Genomic DNA, 20,098 nt, shown 5'->3' with positions numbered 1-20,098 from the left:
TTCGAAGTGTGTTTCTGTGTAAAAAACCAGAATCGCGACATGTCCAGGCTAGGGTGTCGTGAAAATGACCTGGGGACGACAAGCTGTGGAGGAAACTCTATGGAGAAAGGTGCCAGTTATAATTTCTGGGACGTCCGTGCCTCTTAAAAAGCCCACCAGAGTTGACTTAGCAAAGACAGCCCATCTCCACCATCCTGTCACCCCGACAGCCCAGTGCCGTGAGAGGAGGACTGTTTGAAGAGACCAGTGCTGAGAGTTCTTAGCACCCTCTTGCAGTAAACCGAGAAACAATAATATTTAAAAGTAACTGTTACTATGCAGTCTCTACTATGTACAGGGACCATGCTAGGAATCTAATGCTGACTCCTCACAACTGCTTGTGAGGTAGATATTTTTATCTCCTCTTGATAGATGAGGAAACTGAGGCTAAGAGAGCGTGAATAACATTACCAGGGCTACTGTGTTACTTAGCAGTCTTTGCAGGTACTAGAAAACTACCCAGGTTAGTGTAAACAAAAAGGGATTTCTCTGATGAGGATACCAGGGTGTTTGGATCTCGGGGGCAGGAATGTAGTTGGGCCTCCAGAAGGGCTGGATCTCTGATCTGGGCTCTGTTGAACCGCAGCAGCTTCCCTCTGCCCAGCTGCCTCCGCCTCTTGCCCCCACCAGCTCCCGAGGGGGTCTCTGCAGCGCCGTGTCCCGCTCGCTGGTCTGCTCAGTGCAGTAGGACGGTCCGCAGCTCCCGGCGCACAGCCTGTTATCTCATCTCAGACTTTCCCGTCTCCTCCTGCTTCAGGGTTCCCAGAAGCAACTTGGATTCAGTGGCGTCATAAACTGCCCTTTACGACCAGGTCTCCTTAAAAGGAACTTGGTTACCCTTTTCCTTAGCAACAGCTTCTTCAGACTAGAGAGAAACGATGAAGGCAGACTTGCTGTTTGTTTGTCTCTTGGACACTGAGTTTTTCTTTGGGAGCCGGGAGTTATGGAGGTCCTGTGGGAAGAGCCACAGGCAGTGGTCAGGGGCCTCGGTATCTAGTTCTGTAAGAGTCTAGGTGGGTCTCTCAACCTCGCTCTTCAGTTTCCTCGTCTGTGTCTGTGGGTCAGTAATATTCCACCCCCTCCCTCAGAGGGGTATAGTGAATATAAACATAGATATGAAACTGCAGAAACATTAAAATGCAAGGTGATTTTATGGTAATAAATGGTTACTGTTGTTGAGACTGAGAATATTACAACTACTTAAACTGCAGCAGAAGATATGGTCAGTAATCAGGGGAATAGTTGCTCTTAATGTTGGATGCAATGGAGACCATAGGACTCTGTTTCCTTGAGACCTGAGGAATAGGTGTTGGGTGACTGCAGGTGGGTGCCCTACAGCCAGGAGAACAGGTTGGAGAACAGCCTGGGGAGGTTCTGAAGGACCAGGCCATCTGGATGACTGTTTTTGATGGTTCCCTGCTTGTGCCTGAGTCCCTTAACTCACTCCTTTCCATCTTCATTGCATTGTATGAACCTTCTAACATTTAAGACAGGGACCCAGTTAATCTTCCTGGCAGGAATACACTAATACTTACAAAACACTACCACGTAAGTGTCATTTTTCTAATCACCTTACATGCTTGGTCTCCTTTATTCCTGCCAACAACCCCATGAAGCAGTTACTTTTATCCCCATTTCACAGATGCTGAACATAAGCTTCTCAGTGTGCATCAGAATCACCCGGAGGGCCTGTTAAAACAGATTTCTGGGCTGGCCTCTGAGTTTCTGATCCAGTAGGTTTGGGGTGGGGCCTGATAATTTGCATTTCTAACAAGTTCCCAGGTGGTCCTGTTCTGGGGACCACACCTGAGACCCACCAGCTGATTTATTGGGTAATTTACACAGGATCACAGTGCTTGTAAGTGGAAAAGCTAGGACTCAGGCTGGGTCTGTAGGGTTCCCAAGTCCATGCTTTTAATTTCCTGCCTTTGCGGCCTTTACCAAGAGCTGGGCCTGGTCCAGCCTGATACAGAGTAATTTAATTTTGTTAATCACTGACAGTATGGCTCTTGGTTCTGCCTGTTGTTCTTTTTCTCCCCAGTAAGGCAACGGGTTCTCCGAAAAGGAAGTAAGCCTGGCTTCTTGTCCTCACTCTGATGGTGGGCAGAGATAGGTTCAAATCCTGGTCTCCAGGCCAGGGAGGCCGAGGGTTTCCGCTGGGCCAAGCCTGTTCTGTGCTTTGACAGGTGACTGCAGACACCACAGCTCTAGGCTTAGCAGATCCCTCAGCCACCTCCTGCTCCACTGTGTGTGAGTCCTGGGGCTAATGACTGTGCTGAAATACTTGAGAGGTTGTAGAAATGGCAGAGAACAAGGACTCTAAACACAGGCTCCATTTGCACTTTTGTTAAATAATAATTTCTTTGTGTGCTTTGTTGCAGATCAAAGGCCTCCCTGAAGGTTTTGCCCATCCCCAAATAGGGTCCAATTATTCAGTTAGGACGGTAGAGAAGACATGGAAAGCTCTGCAGGACTTTAAGGAGGGCAATGCCATCTTTACCTTCCCTAATACCCCAGTGAAGTGCGCTGGAGCCCCGCAGAAGATCATGTATTTATCAGAGGCCTATTTCAGGAAGGTATGCTTCTTTTCCAGGGATAGAGACAAGGAGGGCAGAAGGGATTTCTTTTTTTTTTTTTTTTTTTTTTTTTGCAGTACGTGGGCCTCTCACTGTCGTGGCCTCTCCCGTTGCGGAGCACAGGCTCCGGACGCACAGGCTCAGCAGCCATGGCTCACGGGCCCAGCCGCTCCGCGGCATGTGGGATCTTCCCGGACCGGAGCACGAACCCATGTCCCCTGCATCGGCAGGCGGACTCTCAACCACTGCAACACCAGGGAAGCCCGGGATTTCATTTTTATCCATGTCAAAATACCTTTTTTGTTTTTAAATTTTTATTACATATGTACAAAATTATGTAATTGGAAGTTTACAAAATAGAAAAAAGGAAGAAGTCACTCATAATCCAATTGCTTTGGTATAGCTGCTGTCATCAATTTGACATGTACTTCCATTCTTTTCCCTATACATATTTTTTTAACATGGTTATAATCATACTGTACATACAAATTTATATGTATTATATGTTATTAAATAGTCTTTGTAATATACTTTTAAATGTGTGTATAAAAGTCTACTGGTGAGATATGCTACAGATTGTTTAAATATATCCGTGCATTTGCACAATTAGTTGCACATTGTTCATGTTTGTACATAATAATATCCTCAGCTGCTCCCGCTCAACTTCAGTGTTATGAATATTTTTTGGCTCTTATTATATATTCTTGGATGTATAATAGGCAAACTGCCAACTCTAAAGACAAAAAATTGTTCACTTAGAACTTTGGACCTTAGTGGAAAGAGATGTTTGGGTGAGGATGCTTTCTCAGCGTTCCTCAAACACCTTCAGGTGTCCACAGCTCAGGTACACCTGGTGAGAAGCTGTGGAGAAGCTGCTGTCGCCCTCCTGCCCATGTGTGGGATGTCACAGTTGGTTTACCAAAGCACGGTTTGACTTGAGACAGTGACAGGATTCAAAGCAGCCTCTGGTTCTGTAAAGGGACAGGTGGGCAGAAGGGGAGGGGAAGGTGGGACTGAAGAGATGTTGAATGTGTGCTTGGAGCCTGGCACTGGGAAGGCCTTCCCCTGGGTTATGTAAACCTGCCCCAACCCTGTGGGGTGGGCAGTTAAGGAACAGGTCCACCATCACTGCTGTTTCTAAGAAAAGGTCACTCCTGGGTCATGAGAATTCCAGGTTGGCACAGCCTTTTGAGGTTCTTACCCACCCATCTTCTTTCAAATAGTGTGATCCAGGTGAGCAAATCCTAAAAGGAGCTGAACAAAAGAAAAGAGTCAGAGGTTAGCTTTCTTCCCTCCTGGAATTCTCTTTGCATAACATCTCCCAAGTCTTACATGGCCTGAGAGGAAGGTTCTCTTTCAGGTGCCTTAAGATCTTAGGCACTTGGGAGGATACCAGCCTCTCTGAAACATATGAACAATACTAGAGCGTATGAGCCAAGCGGACGGGAACTTTGTTTTGTTCACTTCTGTCCTCTCAGCACCTAGAATAGTACCGGGCCAACTCTAGGACCTCATTAAATGTTTACTGAGTGAATCAACAAATGAATATATGAATAAACAATTCAGTTCTCTCTTCCCTTGGACTTGACTTTCATCTCTGGCCCTCTTTGAACAGGGTCCACCTCAACACCTGAATCAAGTTGCTCTTAGTTGCTGTGTCACTGACAGAAAATGAGGAGGCAGTGGATTGGTCCACAGCTCACCCACCAGTGCATAGTGATGGAGAAAGCTGGCGAGGTCTCTTCTGAGGGTTTTAAGTCTTGTCTAGGTTAAAAAAAAAAAAGGGTGACCGGAGTAATACTTTGATGTTGGTTGTTTCTATTCTTTTCTTTTTCTCAGACAGGGAAGCGATCCAAGGCCAATATCATTTTCAACACTTCTCTTGGAGCAATTTTTGGGGTCAAGAAGTATGCAGATGCCCTGCAAGAGATTATCCGGGAGAGGAACCTCACTGTTAACTACAAGCAAAACCTCATTGAAGTCCGAGCTGATAAACAAGAGGCTGTTTTTGAAAATCTGGACAAACCTGGAGAGACCCAAGTGATTTCAGTGAGTGTGGAGGTGAAGCTGTCAGCTGAGCAGTGCCATAGATGCAGGCGACGCTGAGGCCCTCACTTCCTTGTCCATCGTCATCATGTGCCTGGGAGGCTGGTTACAGTGAGCATATTAGGGTTGCAACAGGGGAGACAGTGGACCCAAATGGGTGGGGAAGAGAAAGAGATAAGAGGCTGTGTCTATGGGAGGTGAGGAGGGTTCATCTACTGGTACCAAGTGAATTTTTATGCTATTTTGTGTGTACTTCCTTGGCATTGAGTCACTTGAAGCTGCCAAAAATATTTTACAGCTTCACTTCTTGCCTAGAGTTTAAGAAAGGCTCCTTAAATGCAGGATTTGGTGATTGTCTCAATTTATGGTTTGTGAGCCAGCCCTGCTTGTGGGCAGTTCAAGAATGATGGGTATCTTTCATCTGTGGGAGGGGCTGTCTTTAAACATCTTTCACCTGTGCCTGAAAGGAGACGCTTAAAAATCCTTGAAAGATCTGGTGGCGCCACATCCTGCTTGGAAAGATCTAGCCTTTGTATATGGACTTGGCTTCTATGTGTCTGTTTCTTCTTCTGTGAAGTGTGGCACTAGTACATTAAGAACAAGATGTAAAGCCATCTGGAGAAGATGCATGGAAGCATCATTTGTTTATTGTCATTCTGGCAAGAGCTGTTACTAATGAGGAAACAGTACATAGAGTCACAGTTTATTCATTCAGCATTTTTAGAGGAATGAAGGAGTCCATAAAAGGAAATTTTGAAGTGAACCAAAGATGAATTTTGTAAACATCAAAACTTCACACGTTAAGCTTCCTAGTACAAACTCTTTTTCAAATGTATTTCACACATCTTTCCTTTCTTAAATGGCATGTAATGACTATCATTTAAAATGCTGCTAATGACTCAAGGTCATATTTTTAAAAACTTTGAGTTAGAAATAATCTCAAACTTAGAGAAGTTGCAAAAATAAAAATTGTGCAAAGAAGACTGTATACAGACTTTACCTAGATTCACTTTATTATAGAGTTTTACTCATTGACTTCACTTTCTGTTTCTCTCTATATGTAAGTATAATGTAATGTAATATAATATATTTTCCCAAAGCATTTAAAGGTGAGTTATGTACATCGTACAACATGGTCCTTTACCCATAAATATTTCACTGTAAATTTCCTAAGAGATAGGAGTATTCTCTTATATAACCACAGTACAGTTATCAATTCAGTACATTTAGCATGGATACAATATTTTAATCTATGAGTTACAGTCTGGTTTTGTTGATTGACAAGTAGCATTTGTTAGTGCTATCCCCTCCAGGACAGAAGCCAGTATAATTGCCATGTCTCTTTAGCCTCCTTTAATCTGGAATGTTTCCACAGCCTTTCTTTGTCTTCCATGACACTGACATTTTAGAATAATACAGCTCCCTCCCACCCCACTTTTATTTTTTAATAGAATGTTCCTCATTTTGGGTTTGTTTATGTTTTCTTCTGATGAGTTTCAGGCTCTGCTTTTTGGACTGAAATACCACGTAAGTGGTGTGTCTTTCTAGGGCTTCACATTGGAAAGCACACAGTGCTCATCTGCCCCTCCCTGAAGATGTTCATTTTGATCTCCAGTCAAGATACGGTCCAATTTCTCCACTGTATAATTATTATTCTTTTTCTTCCTTGCTAATAATAAGGAGTTTGGCGGGGGTGAGGGGGGTGCAATTTCAGACCATGCAAACACCCTACTCAGTAAAGTTTCCCACTAGATTTAACATCCATTGATGATTTTTGCCTAATCCAGTCTTTACTATGATGGTTGCAAAATGATGTTGCGGTCCAGCATTCCCTCCACCTTTACTGATAGACTCTTGGCATCCTGTCAGCAAAAGCCCTCTCTTCTCAATTAATTAATTAATTATTAGTATGAACTCATGAATTTCTGTTTTTTCCCCCAGTGGTTTATAATTCATCCCTGTCCTTAATTATTTTGGTGCTCAAGTTGTCCCAGATTTGGTCAGTAGGAGCCCTTTTAGGATGGCTCCTATGTCGTTGTGACATGTCCCCATCATATTTTTGAGCACTTCCTTGCTTTCTGGTGTCACAGTATGTCTCGGGCTCATCTACTTCCCCCAGCTCAGGGTCATAATTTTGCATAGCTCTTGCAGAGTTATGCTCTTAGGGCCTACTGGGTTGTTTAGAGCTAGTTATCACCTTACAAAAGAGTCTCAGACTACTCTGTTATTTGCTGTTGTGTGTGTCCACTTTGTGGTTTTCCGGTTTTCTTTTTTCCTGGCTGTAAGGCAGTTGTGACTTTGGAAGGCCCCTCCAGCTTCAGCTCTTTTAAATCGCTATTTCTAATTTTTTATTGGCTGGAAAATGAGATAGCCAAACTCATTAAATTTTATGGAAAGTAAAAGCAAATAGGCTATGTGTGAGGGCCCACAGCATACTTTTATGAGCAAAGTGTATGAGCTTGAGTGCATGGACTTAATTTTGTTATTTGGGCCTTTTTACTTTGGTTCTCAGCTGTGCTGTGGATAGTTGAGGCTGCAGATAGGGACTTGCATAAATAAATGGTTATGGTTCTTCTAAAGGGTTTATAAGGAAAGAAGATTACTTGTGCCCTTTTGAAGTATAAGATTTTAGGTAAGATTTTCCCTCCAGACCCAATTCCACTGTTTAAAATACGAATTTCAAAAAATCGACCAAAAGTCTTTAGAGCAATGGCTCTCAGCCCTGGCTGCACATTGCAATAACCTGGAGAGCTTTTAAAATGTGCTGATGCCTGGGTCTAACCCCCAGGGATTCTGGTTAATTGGTCTAGGGTGTGGACTGAGGATTGGGAATTTCAAAAGTTCCCCTAATGATTCTCTTGTGTAACCAGGATTGGGCACCATGCTGTAAAGAATTAAATGTACCCAAAAGCCTATAGTCTCTGATCCTTCATAGAGAGCTTGTGAACTGGTCCAAGTCTCCTATGTTTATAAATATCTAAACTTTTTTTTTTTTTTTTTTTGGCGGTATGCGGGCCTCTCACTGCTGTGGCCTCTCCCATTGCGGAGCACAGGCTCTGGACGCACAAGCTCAGCAGCCATGGCTCACGGGCCCAGCCGCTCCGCGGCATGTGGGATCTTCCCGGACCAGGGCACGAACCCGTGTCCCCTGCATCAGCAGGCAGACTCTCAACCACTGCGCCACTAGGGAAGTCCTAAACTTTTTTTATATCATGGAGTCCTAGAACTAGATGAGATTTTGGAGATTGTCTAATGTAGTGCATTTCCTTATAGATGAGGAAAGGAAAGGTGAAATCACTTTCTAAGTAATAGCATTTCATTTTTCATTGTAAATGAACCTGTTCCTTCAAGCCAGAGCTTCTAAAACTATCATCTACAGGTTTCATATGTCAGAATCACTAGGGGATTTTGTTAAAGTGCAGGTTCCTGTTCTTCTCCCACACCTACTGGATTGGGATCTGGGGGTGGTGGGGCCCAGGAACCTGCATTTTCCACAAGTCTCCCAAATGCTGCTTATGAACATTAAAGTTTATATTCTCAATAGATGATTTATGTTAATGAAGGATAACCAAGTTATTTATCAGATTCAGTTTATGGAAATAATGGATAAAGAACAAGCTACAACTGAATGCTAATGTTAATTTTCAGCAAATCTATAATGCAAACCCCAGTAGTTCTTTTCTCAAGTAAAACTTCATACCTTTATGATGATTATGTGGAAATATTTAACCTTCCTTCTAGAAAAGATGTATGAAATTCATGTGTATTTGTGAAATTCAAGCACAGTAACTTCAGCAAGGTTTAGCCCTCAGCTAAAAAAAGTGGTCTGGTTAACTGCAGAAATACAGACATGGCCTTAATAATTTGGTGGATGACGGTTCTTGACCGTTGCATCTGCTGTCCTGCAGACATGTGCTCAGTCTCCATGTAAATGAACAGACCCAGCCTCAGGGACCCAGGCCCCTAAAGAGCCACCCAGAGTGCTTTGCAGAACACTGCCCATTTGCCCTACTCCTTCTACCTTAAGGTTGATTAAGCTTATAATTGTCTGAGAGTGGGAATAAATACAAGTCACCTTCCTAACTCCCTCTGCCACCACTGACTGCCAGGCCCTGCTGAGGGGACAGAGCTCCTTATGGAAACCAGGGGTTGTTGACTATTACAAGGTTAGGATTGTCCTAAGATGCTAAAGTTTTCACCGTAATGAAATGTTTTGTGGACATTTAAATCAATTTGATATTGCTAGATGGAGTTTATTAAATGAAGAATAAAAAGGATAAACTGCAAAATATCATGTAAACAAAAAAGAACATTACATAAACAAAAGAGTTAATTGAGCCATCAGAATTGACCAGGTTTGGTTAGTGCCCTATTGCCAAGGGTAACCCTGATACAGGTTTTTGGGAAAAAAAAATCCACCCTGCCTCCCACATGGTTCAGTAAACCCAGCACTGAATCAGACCCCTCCTTCTTCAAAGTGCTAGCCAATATTTTTGCCACCTTTATTTCACCTTAAATTGGCATTTTGATGGTTTCCTTTATGTATTTTGAGTGTTGGCCCACATTTGGGAATGGTGCCCACTTATGAGCTCCTCACATGGCCTTTAAAAGTTTCAGGTGCTCTGAGAACCTCTTTGCAGAATAAAACTGAAGTACCAGACTTTTACAAGTCGACAGCTGAGGGTCAGGGAGAGAGCAACTGAGATACACCCCCTGCTTTGTTTTAGTAATAAATAGAAGCATCAATGAGTTCTTTCAAAATGTTAGTGAGGTTCACTCCAGTATTTCGGATTCCCCCATGCCCACTGCCCAAGGGATCACGTGCCCTCTGTATAGGGAGACCATGTCAGTTATTTTATCACCACATTTGCACAGGAGTGTGTAAAATCTTGGAGTGGGTGTGGATCAGTAATGAGCACTTACACTGCTCCATACAGCCATAGTACAGGGTGTGGGTTAGGGAGTTAGGACGGGAGCTTGTGGGGCTATAGAAATAACAGAAGAAACACACATTTGGATGCTCTCCCTTTTTGCAGTATGAAATGCTTCACGTTACACCACCAATGAGCCCACCAGATGTCCTCAAGACAAGTCCTGTGGCTGACGCTGCCGGCTGGGTGGACGTGGATAAAGACACTCTGCAGCACAAGCGGTACCCAAACGTGTTTGGGATCGGGGACTGCACCAACCTGCCGACGTCAAAGACCGCTGCTGCCGTAGGTAAGACCACGAGTTGTGTTTCTTCCCCACTCAACATGATGTCATCCTCAGGCACTGTCATAACAAAAACAAAAGTTGGGCACAAGTGGCATTTCATTATGTGCTAATTATATTAATGAAGATAGATTTCATTAATAATGAAGAAACTTTTGTGGCCTAAAAATGACTTTGGCCTCCCCAACAGAGAAGCAAGTTGTCCGTGAACCTAGTGTTGTGTAAAGAAGAAAGTATCTGTTAAGTGCTTTGCAACCAGAGTAGCACGACCTCATCTGCCTTTTCTCTGTCAGAGGGGTGGTTTTCAGGGGAGGGGGCATTAGAGACAGAGAGGTACCGCTTTTCCAGCTCTCTAGAGTTCTGTTACTTCTCATACTGCCGTGCTCACATCCCTGGCCTTCTTTGCCCCCGATGCCAGGTAGGTTGGCTATTTTTCTTCTGCCTGAAACACCATAAAACTAGGGAAGCATTTGTTTCCCCAGAAAACACATGCAAGTCAATGAAAGCTTGCAGAGCAGAAAATTGCACTAAGACAGATACAGTGGAGAGTGCCCTGATTGGTACATGATTAAGGCCTCAGCCTGGGAAACTAAATTCTTCACGTCGATGTTCTGCTCTAGCAGTGATGGAGGGAATTGCCTTTTAGATTCTGTTTTCTGTAGACAGGGACTATCTTCTTTAGATGTTATGAAACACGGACCTCCCTGCTGACGGGTATGGGAGCATTTTGTGTGAATTACACACCTGCCAAACATGTGTTACTTCTGCTTGAATACATCAACCTAAGAAAGACTTTCTAGGAAATCCATTGAATGTCTTTTTCATTATTATTATTACTATTTTAAAATTTATTTTTGGCTGCATTGGGTCTTCATTGCTGTGTGTGGGCTTTCTCTAGTTGTGGCGAGCCGGGGCTACTCTTTGTTGCGGTGCGTTGTGGTGCATGGGCTTCTCATTGCGGTGGCTTCTCGTTGCAGAGCGTGGGCTCTAGGTGCGCGGGCTTCAGTAGTTGTGGCACGTGGGCTCAGTAGTTGTGGCTCGCGGGCTCTAGAGCACAGGCTCAGTAGTTGTGGCGTACGGGCTTAGTTGCTCCGCGGCATGTGGGGTCTTCCGGGACCAGGGCTTGAACCCGTGTTCCTTGCATTGGCCGGTGGATTCTTAACCACTGTGCCACCAGGGAAACCTGTCTTTTTCAGTATTAACAGTAATTTTCCCCCAACTTTTCATTTCAAAAGTCTCAAATCTATGAAAAATTTGAAAGTACAGTGAATACCCATATACCCTTCAGGTGTTAACCAGTTATTAATATTTTGTGACTAACATAATAATTAACCAATAAATTAATATTTTGCTTGATCACTATGTACACTTTTTGGTTGAGTCATTAGAAAGTAAGTTTTGACATCCTGATACTTCACCCTCAAACACTTCAACCTCTATCTCCTAAGAAAAAGCACTTTCTCCTCTATACCCACAAGACCATTATCATGTCCAAGAAACTGAACATTGTATTATAAAATCATCAATACAATCCAGTTTGAATTTCTCCATTTTCCCTAAAAATGTCCTTTATAGCTTTCCCTGCCCCCCTCCCCGGCCCCAATTCCCCTTAAATTCATGAGCCAGTCAAAGGCCACACTCTGTATTGGTTGTCATGTCTCTTTGGTTTTCTTTAATCTAGAAGCCTCTGACATTTGGTTTTTTTTTTTTTTTCCTTTTATGACATTGGCATTTTTGAAGAGTCCAGGCCGGTTATCCTTGTAGAACATCCCACAATTTAGAACCATCTAGTAGTTTTTGATGATCAGATTCAGATCATACGTTTCGGCAAGACTTGCACAGTGAGGCTGTGTACCTCCCACTTTGTCACCTCAGGAGCCCCTCCTGTTAGTTTGTCTTGTCCCTGGTGAAGCTAGATTTCATCACTGGGTTAAGAGTTGTGCTCTAGTTACAGTCTAGAGGGATGGGGTCTTCTTAACTTGTTCACATTAAAGTTACTTGCAAATTAGTTTTCATGGAAAATCTAGCTGCTTATGTTTTTCTGACTTCTCCATTTCTCATGTAGCTGCCCAGTCAGGAATACTTGACAGAACAATTTCTCTGATTATGAAGAATCAAACACCAGTGAAGAAGGTTTGTATGCCTTGTAAGAATCACTGTCTCAATTTACCATCTTCCGTTCTGCATGAAAACAGTGTTTTCCCACAATTTTGCCACTTTCTTAATTAATTTCTCTAATATGGGCACTTCAGTTTTTGCCTTTAGTGTATTATATAATTTCTATTTTTTCACTGTACAAAAAATTAGAATATAAAGAAAAAAATTACAACTGCTCAGAGTAAATAATAAATTCTAAAGTATCTACACAGCACCGTGAAAGAAGCCACTTTCCAACTCTGTCTCATGGCCAATTTTAGTATGATGGCTACACGTCGTGTCCACTGGTGACTGGCTACAACCGTGTTATTCTCGCGGAATTTGACTACAACGCTCAGCCCCTGGAAACCTTCCCCTTTGACCAGAGCAAAGAGAGGCTTTCCATGTACCTCATGAAGGCTGACATGATGCCGTTCCTGTATTGGAATGTGATGCTAAGGTCAGTGCATTGCCTGGGGGAGAGGCACAGCTGTTAGCAGATTGCACCGACTTGTGCAGGGCGGTTGTTTCCAAAAGGCCTTCCAACTTCAGGAGATATGACCCCAAGCAGGACTGTCGAAAGGGAACCACCTTGCTGTGCCAGGTCTCATAGATTAGTGATGGCTGCCTGAAAAGGGTTCTGAAGCATCGGCCAGATGTGGTGGGAAAGAGGCTGCCCTGGGTGAGGGAAGGGAGCCCTAGCACAGCTACCACCCACAGGGGATGCAGCCTGTTGTCTCTATTATTGGCAGTGACCGAGTCTTCTGTCTTCCAGTTTCTGGTTCTCTCTTGCTGCTGGATAAATAATAGTAATCATCATAGTAAATCACTTTGACATGTCAAGTACTTTATCATCTGCTACCTTGCTTTTGTTTTTATTATGTTATAGGACAAAGAAAACATAGCGATTAAGAGCATAAGCTTTGGAGTCTGACCTTTGTTTGAATCACGTGTCTGCCATTTACTAGCTGTGTGTCCTAGGGCCAGTTGCTTAAACTCTCTGTGTTTTAAGTTTCTCATCTGCAAAATGAAAGTAACATTGTCTTCCTCACAGGATGGGGAGGAATGAGACAATACCTAAAGAGACAGCTACATAGTAGGCATTCAAGTAGTAAACAGAGTACCAAACTTAATAATTCCTCTTTTTTTGTTGCAAAAAAAAAATGATCTCATTTGACTTTCCTAAACACTTTAAGAAAAGTAAGTCAGAATATCGATACCAGTGTTTTTCAGCCAGGGGCGGTTTTGCTCCCCAGGGGACTTTTGACAACATCTGGAGATACATTCTGTTGTCACAGCTGGAGGGGATGCTACTGGCATCTAGTGAGCAGAGGCCTAGGATGCTGCTGAACCGGACAGCCTCCACCACAGAGAAGTATCTGGTCCAAAATGTCAGTAGGGCCAAGGTTGAGAAACCCTGACCTATACTTAATTCACGAGCAGGTGAAGGTAGAAGGGATTGCAGTCTGCACGTAGTGGGGGCTTTGTTTGGCCGAACCGAGTCAGCGTGTTCAGGCTCACATAGCAAGTCAGTGTCAAAGCCAGGACTTGTCCCCTCCTAGTCCTGGGATCGTTCTACTTCGCTGTCAGTCTCACGGTATGGCCTGATAAGTGTTTTGTGTGAGCAGCCGCCAGGCTGGCCGAAGTCACCCCCATCTTTTCCGATGCAAAGAACTTTTCTGTGTCATTTCTTACAGGGGTTACTGGGGAGGACCAGCCTTTCTGCGGAAGTTGTTCCATCTGGGTAGGAGCTGAGGATGGCTCAGCTTCTGGATGGCTTGCAGGGATGGCCATCCATCCTTGGATGGCTCCTGGACCAAAATCACAGCCACTGATTGACCGCGAGCAGCATGAAGAACTCAAAATCTAACCCCGTAAAGCATTTACTGCTGCATGATGGTGACCAGATGCCTCCCTTTTCAGTCCCTCTGGACAGCCACCATGCAGGCTGCCCAGGATGAGTTTGATTCTTTGGAAATACGCAAATGAAAGAATAGACTTCTATTTTTTAAATAAAAGCTTGCCATTGATTGACATTCTGTGAGAAAATTCTATCTTGACTAGTGGAATGAAAAGTTACGGCCCTGGGGAGGAAAAGATGGTGGTGGTGGGATAGCTTACCTGTTATCTACTTCGAGTATTCAACTGATAGCGGGCCTAATTTCTCCAGAGCCTGTTTGGATTTACAGAAAACAAGTCATTCCAAGGAGAATAGTATTTCAAACAGTATCTGTGAAAGCCCCAAAGACGTGCGGCCTAGAACTGGTGCTGCGGGGGCAGTGGACCGAGAGCCCGGCCGCTGCCCCTCTGCTCTGCCACCATGTTCACGCGGAGGCCACATTCTCCTAGCCAGTGACTGATGCGGGGAGTGGGGTGGGTACTCATGCTGGCCTATTCCTACAGGATGTGGAACTCTTCTTCCTGGCAACTTTGGCTCCAGGATTTCCCATTAGCCTGGCTGAAACTCTCTCGGGACTGCGTCAAGCCTGAGGTGGTTCTTTCCCATCCCTCCTTCCTTCCCCTCCTCCTTTCCCAGGTGTCCCTGCCGAATCATGGTCTGAAAGCCCTCCCTTGCCTTCTCCTGTTCCTCCTCCTTTAGCCTTGACAGACATTTCCCCCAATAAATCTCTTGCAAATCTAATTCTCTCATGGCCCCTGCTTTGCAGAGAACATACACACAGCGAGGATGGCGTTGATTCAGTCCCAATTCTGGCCAATAAAATTTTGAATGAGATCACATTGGAAATATTGCAGGAAGTAGTTGCAGTTTATTTGAAGTTCAGCAGCAAAATCATTGGTTCCCAAGCAGTTTATTTGGAAGCTTGCAGTTTCAGTTCAGCCTGGCATTTGAAAGCTTTGCATGTTTCACATTTATTTATACACTCCACCAAAGGGCATTGCTTAGCAGTCTATGCAATGCCTTAGATTTTCATAACAGTTTAGAGTTCAAACCTAAACTGTTACCTAGTTTAGGTAACAGTGTTACCTAGGGTTGCTAAGTCTCTCTGGTTTCCTGAGGTTCCCTGATGACTTTAGAAACTCTGCTTAGGCATTCATTCATTAATTCAGCAAGGATTTACTGAGCTGCTACAAGCCGCCAAGCACTGTCTTGGCCCTGGAGATGCAGTGGTGAACCGACAGATAACGGCCCTGCCACAGTTTTGTGGTTCCTAAAGGATAGTTTCCTCTCCTTTCCCTGGGATGCTGGGGAGCTCGCCGAAAGAGGCCTTGCTCTGATTTGGAAAGTAGACTTTCCTCAGTGGCACAGTTCTGAGGAGGAACGGGGTACCATCCTAGCAGCAGACCCCTAATCGGGCACTAGAAGTGGGAGATGTTTTCTGCGTGACCACACATCTTCCCGTTTAACATATGTTATTCTGGCGTAGCTATCAATGACGCCCCCTTTCACTCTCCGAAATGTCCTATTTGGACCATAGATTATACTGACCACTGCAGTGATTGCACTCAGCCCTCCCACTCCCACCTCAGTTCTAGAATGGGAGAGCAGTGCTATAACAGGTGGCACTGTTTTTCCCTCTGTGCGGCTCTGAAACAGGCAGAGGTGGGGTGTTTCTGCCCTGTTCTCGGAGTCCCTGGGCCTTTACAGAGCTCCTGCCTGAGACCGCTGCAGCCTGCCTCCTGGTGGGCTGCTGAGTCAGCGAGAGCTGGGGGCTCTTCGCCCCAAATGATCTTTCCCTGCAAGGTCCAAGAAGTCCTGGGAATAACCAGCCAGGACGCTCTCCCTAAATGTGGACAAAAATGTATTTTCAGAGAGTGAGGCTGTGTCTCTGGGAATGGCTGAGGCTCCGGGGTGAGTCACTGTGAAATCCCTCCCGGGGTGAGCTGGAGCTTCTTGGGTCTGTTTACGATCATGCATTCCGAATACACCTCCAAGCATCAGGAAACGGCCTCAGTGCACATTATGCTGGGCAGAATTTACTGCCGGGGCTGGAGGGAGCAGTAACCACTATTGGTCAGTACACTGGTCTCCAGCTGTTACTCCTCTGAGCTGGGAAAGATCAGAAATGTGCTGAATTCCAGAAAAGTCTGGCCTTTGAAACCATATCTCCTTAACCACGAATGTGGGATCGGCCGAGGGCGAGGCCCTTCTCTGGGAATGCCTCAGGTTAGCCGGGTCAGCAGCAGGAAGTGGGGAGGGGTAAGACCAGGATAGGTGGTGGTTTCTCCAAAGGTGGTGCCTGGGGCAGGGTGAGGTGGCTGGTCCCACCCTGTGGAGGGCTCCAGCTCAGAGGCTGATGCCTGCAGAGTGCAGAAGTGACTCAGGGCTAGGACTGCTGACTTGGGAAATCCCTCCTTGCCCCCCCACCCCCACCCTTGGTGTCAGCCCAGGGTGAGCTGTGGATATAGTGAAAACAGAGCTGGGTGGCAGCTTAGGGACCACTGAGATACAGGGAGGGAAGTGAGACTTAAGTCAGCAGGGAGAGCACAGGGTTTCAGATTCAGTTGGTTCTTATTTATTTATTTCTTTTGTATTAAAAACATTTTTGGTGTTTTTTTCCCCCCTTATTTCTAAATTTTGTAGAAAATTTAGAGAACAGAGATCAACAAATGGAATAGAAATCACTCCAAATCCATCACCCAGTTGTAACAGCTAATAGCATCTTGGTGTCTTTTTCTCTCGTGTCCTAATATTGCTGTTACATATAAAGTTCCTGAAAACAAATAGGATCATACTGTAAGTACTGTTTTGTGACCTGTGTTTTACACTTAATATGCGTTGAAGACCCAGGGGTTGGTTGTAGAGAGGAGGAGATCGGTGAGTAATTACTCAAGGTGCACGGATCATTTGTCCTGGCTGAGAAAACTGCTAATTAATTAATGTAACAAATATATGTCATGTGCCTTGGAGAGTATTGGCATATAGTCATCACTAGATACTTTTCTCACATAATCCTGCAATAACAGATAATTATCAAAGACATAGAAGGTCTTTTTGTGGAAGGTGGCTTTGTTATGCAACAGTTAAGAGTAGCTCCTCTGATTGTATGCACTGGGTAAGTCCAGTTTGATTTTAAAGCAAAGTCCCTGCTTTATGCCCTAAGACCACAGACGGAACTTTCATTTGGGATTGGCTCATTTTGATCATTTTGGGTGGGGGGCGGGGAAGGAACAAGAGCAATGCTTTGGATAAGATGAGGCTTTCTGAAAGGATGAATGAAAACCAGGTCTCTCTGCGTAGGTTAACTGCCAAGTAGCTGAGGCGATTGCTTGTCTCATGCTAGAGAAAGTCAAGGCTAATACTCTGCAACAGATATTAGGTAGAAAGGTCACAAGACACAGTTGAGAAAGATGGATGGTGAAATATGGAACAGTTTTCTCGCCCCCCCCCCCCGTATTGATTTTTAAAAAGTAACTTCCCGGGAGGAGTGCGTGCTGTGAACAACCCTAAATGAAGTTATAACTTTCCATGTTTACATGCAGTAAAACTCCTGTAATTGCATCCCTCGGCTACAATTTGAGGCCACACCCAGGCCCGCAGTGGTGCAAAAAGGCAGGAACTCTGGTGCTGTACTGGCACAAGCTGGGTTCAGATGTCTCGAGGGACAGCTGGATAGAACACAGGATCTGGAGCCGCAGACGGGGATTCAGGTCCTGGCTCTGCCACTGACTCGTGCCTCATAGCGTCCCACTAGTGCGTTTTCATCACCACTTTATAACCTGTAGAGTGGGTAGCAATACCTACTTCACAGGGTTAACACAAGCATTAAATGAATTGAGGAATAGCTTTTAACAGTTTGGCACACAGACTGTAGCTGTGATTGTTGTTGTTAACTCCAGTAGTTGAATGAAGTGCTCAGAAATACAGCTTCCCGTTAGACTAGAAATTCCTGCCTGCCTGTGAGAAATGCGGTCATGATGGCTCTCCAACATCCTTGTTCTAGCAAGACGGATTCTGTCACTTGATACCACCACAGATCCCTGCCTCATTTCGACTGACTTTCAGAGTTGGGAAATTGCCAGCATTATAGATTAGCCCATGTGGGGTAGTGGCTAAGAGCACGTGTCTGGATCCAGCTTGCCTGGTTTGAATCCCAGATCTGCCTCTCACTGGCTGTGTCACCTAGGGGAAGTCCCTGAAACTCTCTGGGCCACTGGTTAACTTAGATCACAGAAGGCCCTTTGTATTCAATCTCTCTTGATCTCAATCAGTCCCAATCTCCAGGCTGTATAAATACATATGATAGATATATACTATTGGTTATAGGGGTTCACTGACTGCAAGAATTCACTATCAGCTACTCCCACAAATATTTTGGGGGCATCTAATAAACACAAGGCCCTGGGGATTCAGAGATGAAAACCCTTGTCCTCAGTGAGCTCTGCTGGGTTCTTTCCATAAAGCGCCAAGGTAGATGTCCCATCTGTGTGTGGTCATAGCATTCAGAATATGCCACTGTCTTACACCAGACATTCAGGGAGAATATTCAGAAGAAGGTAAAGTTTGAGATGAGTCCCTGTATTAGCCAGGTCTCATTTGGTTCGGACAGAAATCCAACCCAAATAAGCCTAAGAGAAAAAGGAGAACTTATCGACTCATGTAACTGGGAAACTCGGGTGTTCACTTCAGATTTGGCTAGATCTAGGAGTCATAATATAATCAAGGTGCTCTCTTTTTCCTTTCAATTCTCTCAATTCTTTTTCCCTCTGACTCACTCTCTGCGACAGACAGGCTTTCTCACTGTGCCCAGGGAAGAGGGCTACATGCATGTCCTCCTGGCTTGGCCTCCTTAGCGGAAAAAAGAACTTGGCTTTCTAAATGTCCACAGACCAGTTCTGGGGAAGGATTATGCTTATCAGCAGATGAACAAACAAATGTGTTTCCCCTATCCGAAAGAGTGCTCTTTCTGTTGAGTGCTGTATTAGCAGTACCTAGAACAGCACACAGTAAGTTCTCAGTAAATATTTGTTAGCTGAACGAACCAGCTACATTTTGGCCATGTGCCCACTTAATAGCTAGGGGAGTGGGGATTGCTACCTAAAGAAGTAGATTGATAGACAAATGTTCTCAGCACTCCAAACCATTATTACCACTGCAGTCCTGATCTGCGAGTTAGACTTGGCCAGGAGCAGAGGAGTGGAAACTTCCCAGGCGTGGGGAACAGTATGTGTAAAGGGATGCAGGCGGGAGGCTGTGGGGACTGTGGGTAACTTGGTATGTGTACGAGGGATACTGAACGACAGGAAGACGGTGGGAAATGGGCTTCTGGAGGATCTTGGGTTGGGATCTCTGATGTTGCCTTTTGTTCCTCCAGCCCCACCCTGGACTTTCTGCATCCTGCTGTCTGCCCTGGGAGGCGGCCCAGCACAGGCCGCGAATGGTCTCCCCTGCTGTCTAGTTTCTGGTTGGGTTTGGCCAGTGTGGGTTGGTAAGAGGTGGGAGGGAGGGAGGAGGGTAAGGTTGGGGCGTTTCTTTTTCTGGCTCCCTCCTGGCGGGGCTATCTTGGCCCTATGATGAGGTAAGAACAGAAATTGAGAGTAGGAGTTAATTTGACAGAGATAATTTATATATGTTACCTGTTGGATCTAATAATAAAAAAATTGGGGCTTGTGTTTTTTTTTTTTTACCTCTTTATTGGAGTATAATTGCTTTACGATGCTGTGTTAGTTTTTGCTTTATAACAAAGTGAATCAGTTATACATATACATATGTTCCCATATCTCTTCCCTCTTGCATCTCCCTCCCTCCCCACCTCCCTATCCCACCCCTCCAGGCGGTCACAAAGCACTGAGCTGATCTCCCTGTGGGGGCTTGTGTTTTATGTGTTTTCAAATTTCATTTTTTCCCAATAATTTTTAATTGTATTTTGCAGAAGTACTAGTCTGAGAAGAATTAGATTTTTAAAAAATCAAACAAAATGAAAACAAATCCCACAAATCTGGTCCTTCAGCACAGATGGCTGGAGAAGCCCCACTCTCTTTTTGGGTTCCGATGCCTGATGCCCTCTCCCTGCACCCATCCTGACGGGCACAAGGGTGGCAACAGCTCCCTGCCTACGAATCCCGAGGGACCTCACTGGGCCTGCGGTTCCCCCAACCTGGCCCACCTTTGTACATAAGCCCTTCGT

The 20,098-nt window shown here is 44.7% G+C and overlaps 1 protein-coding gene across 3 annotated transcripts in view; it reads left to right on the top strand.

Annotated features, from left to right (window-relative positions):
- Nucleotides 1-14,047, top strand: part of SQOR (sulfide quinone oxidoreductase) — a 46,082-nt gene extending 32,035 nt beyond the window's left edge. For 2 of the 3 annotated variants that reach the window (XM_004281272.3, XM_049706072.1), the window contains exons 5-10: nt 2,421-2,615; nt 4,455-4,664; nt 9,698-9,881; nt 11,941-12,008; nt 12,293-12,471; nt 13,709-14,047. In XM_004281272.3, coding sequence (XP_004281320.1) covers nt 2,421-2,615; nt 4,455-4,664; nt 9,698-9,881; nt 11,941-12,008; nt 12,293-12,471; nt 13,709-13,766 — 894 coding nt within the window. In that variant the 3' untranslated portion in view covers nt 13,767-14,047. The remainder of the gene's footprint in view (nt 1-2,420; nt 2,616-4,454; nt 4,665-9,697; nt 9,882-11,940; nt 12,009-12,292; nt 12,472-13,708) is intronic. The other variant, XM_033408377.2, reaches the window with a different exon arrangement.
- The last annotated feature ends 6,051 nt before the right edge of the window (nt 14,048-20,098 follow it).

The sequence above is a fragment of the Orcinus orca genome, chromosome 2 (genome assembly GCF_937001465.1).
Source record: "Orcinus orca chromosome 2, mOrcOrc1.1, whole genome shotgun sequence".
NCBI classification, from domain to species: domain Eukaryota; kingdom Metazoa; phylum Chordata; class Mammalia; order Artiodactyla; family Delphinidae; genus Orcinus; species Orcinus orca.
The sequence above is the reverse complement of the archived record's forward strand: the minus strand, read 5'-3'. Positions and strand labels throughout refer to the sequence as shown.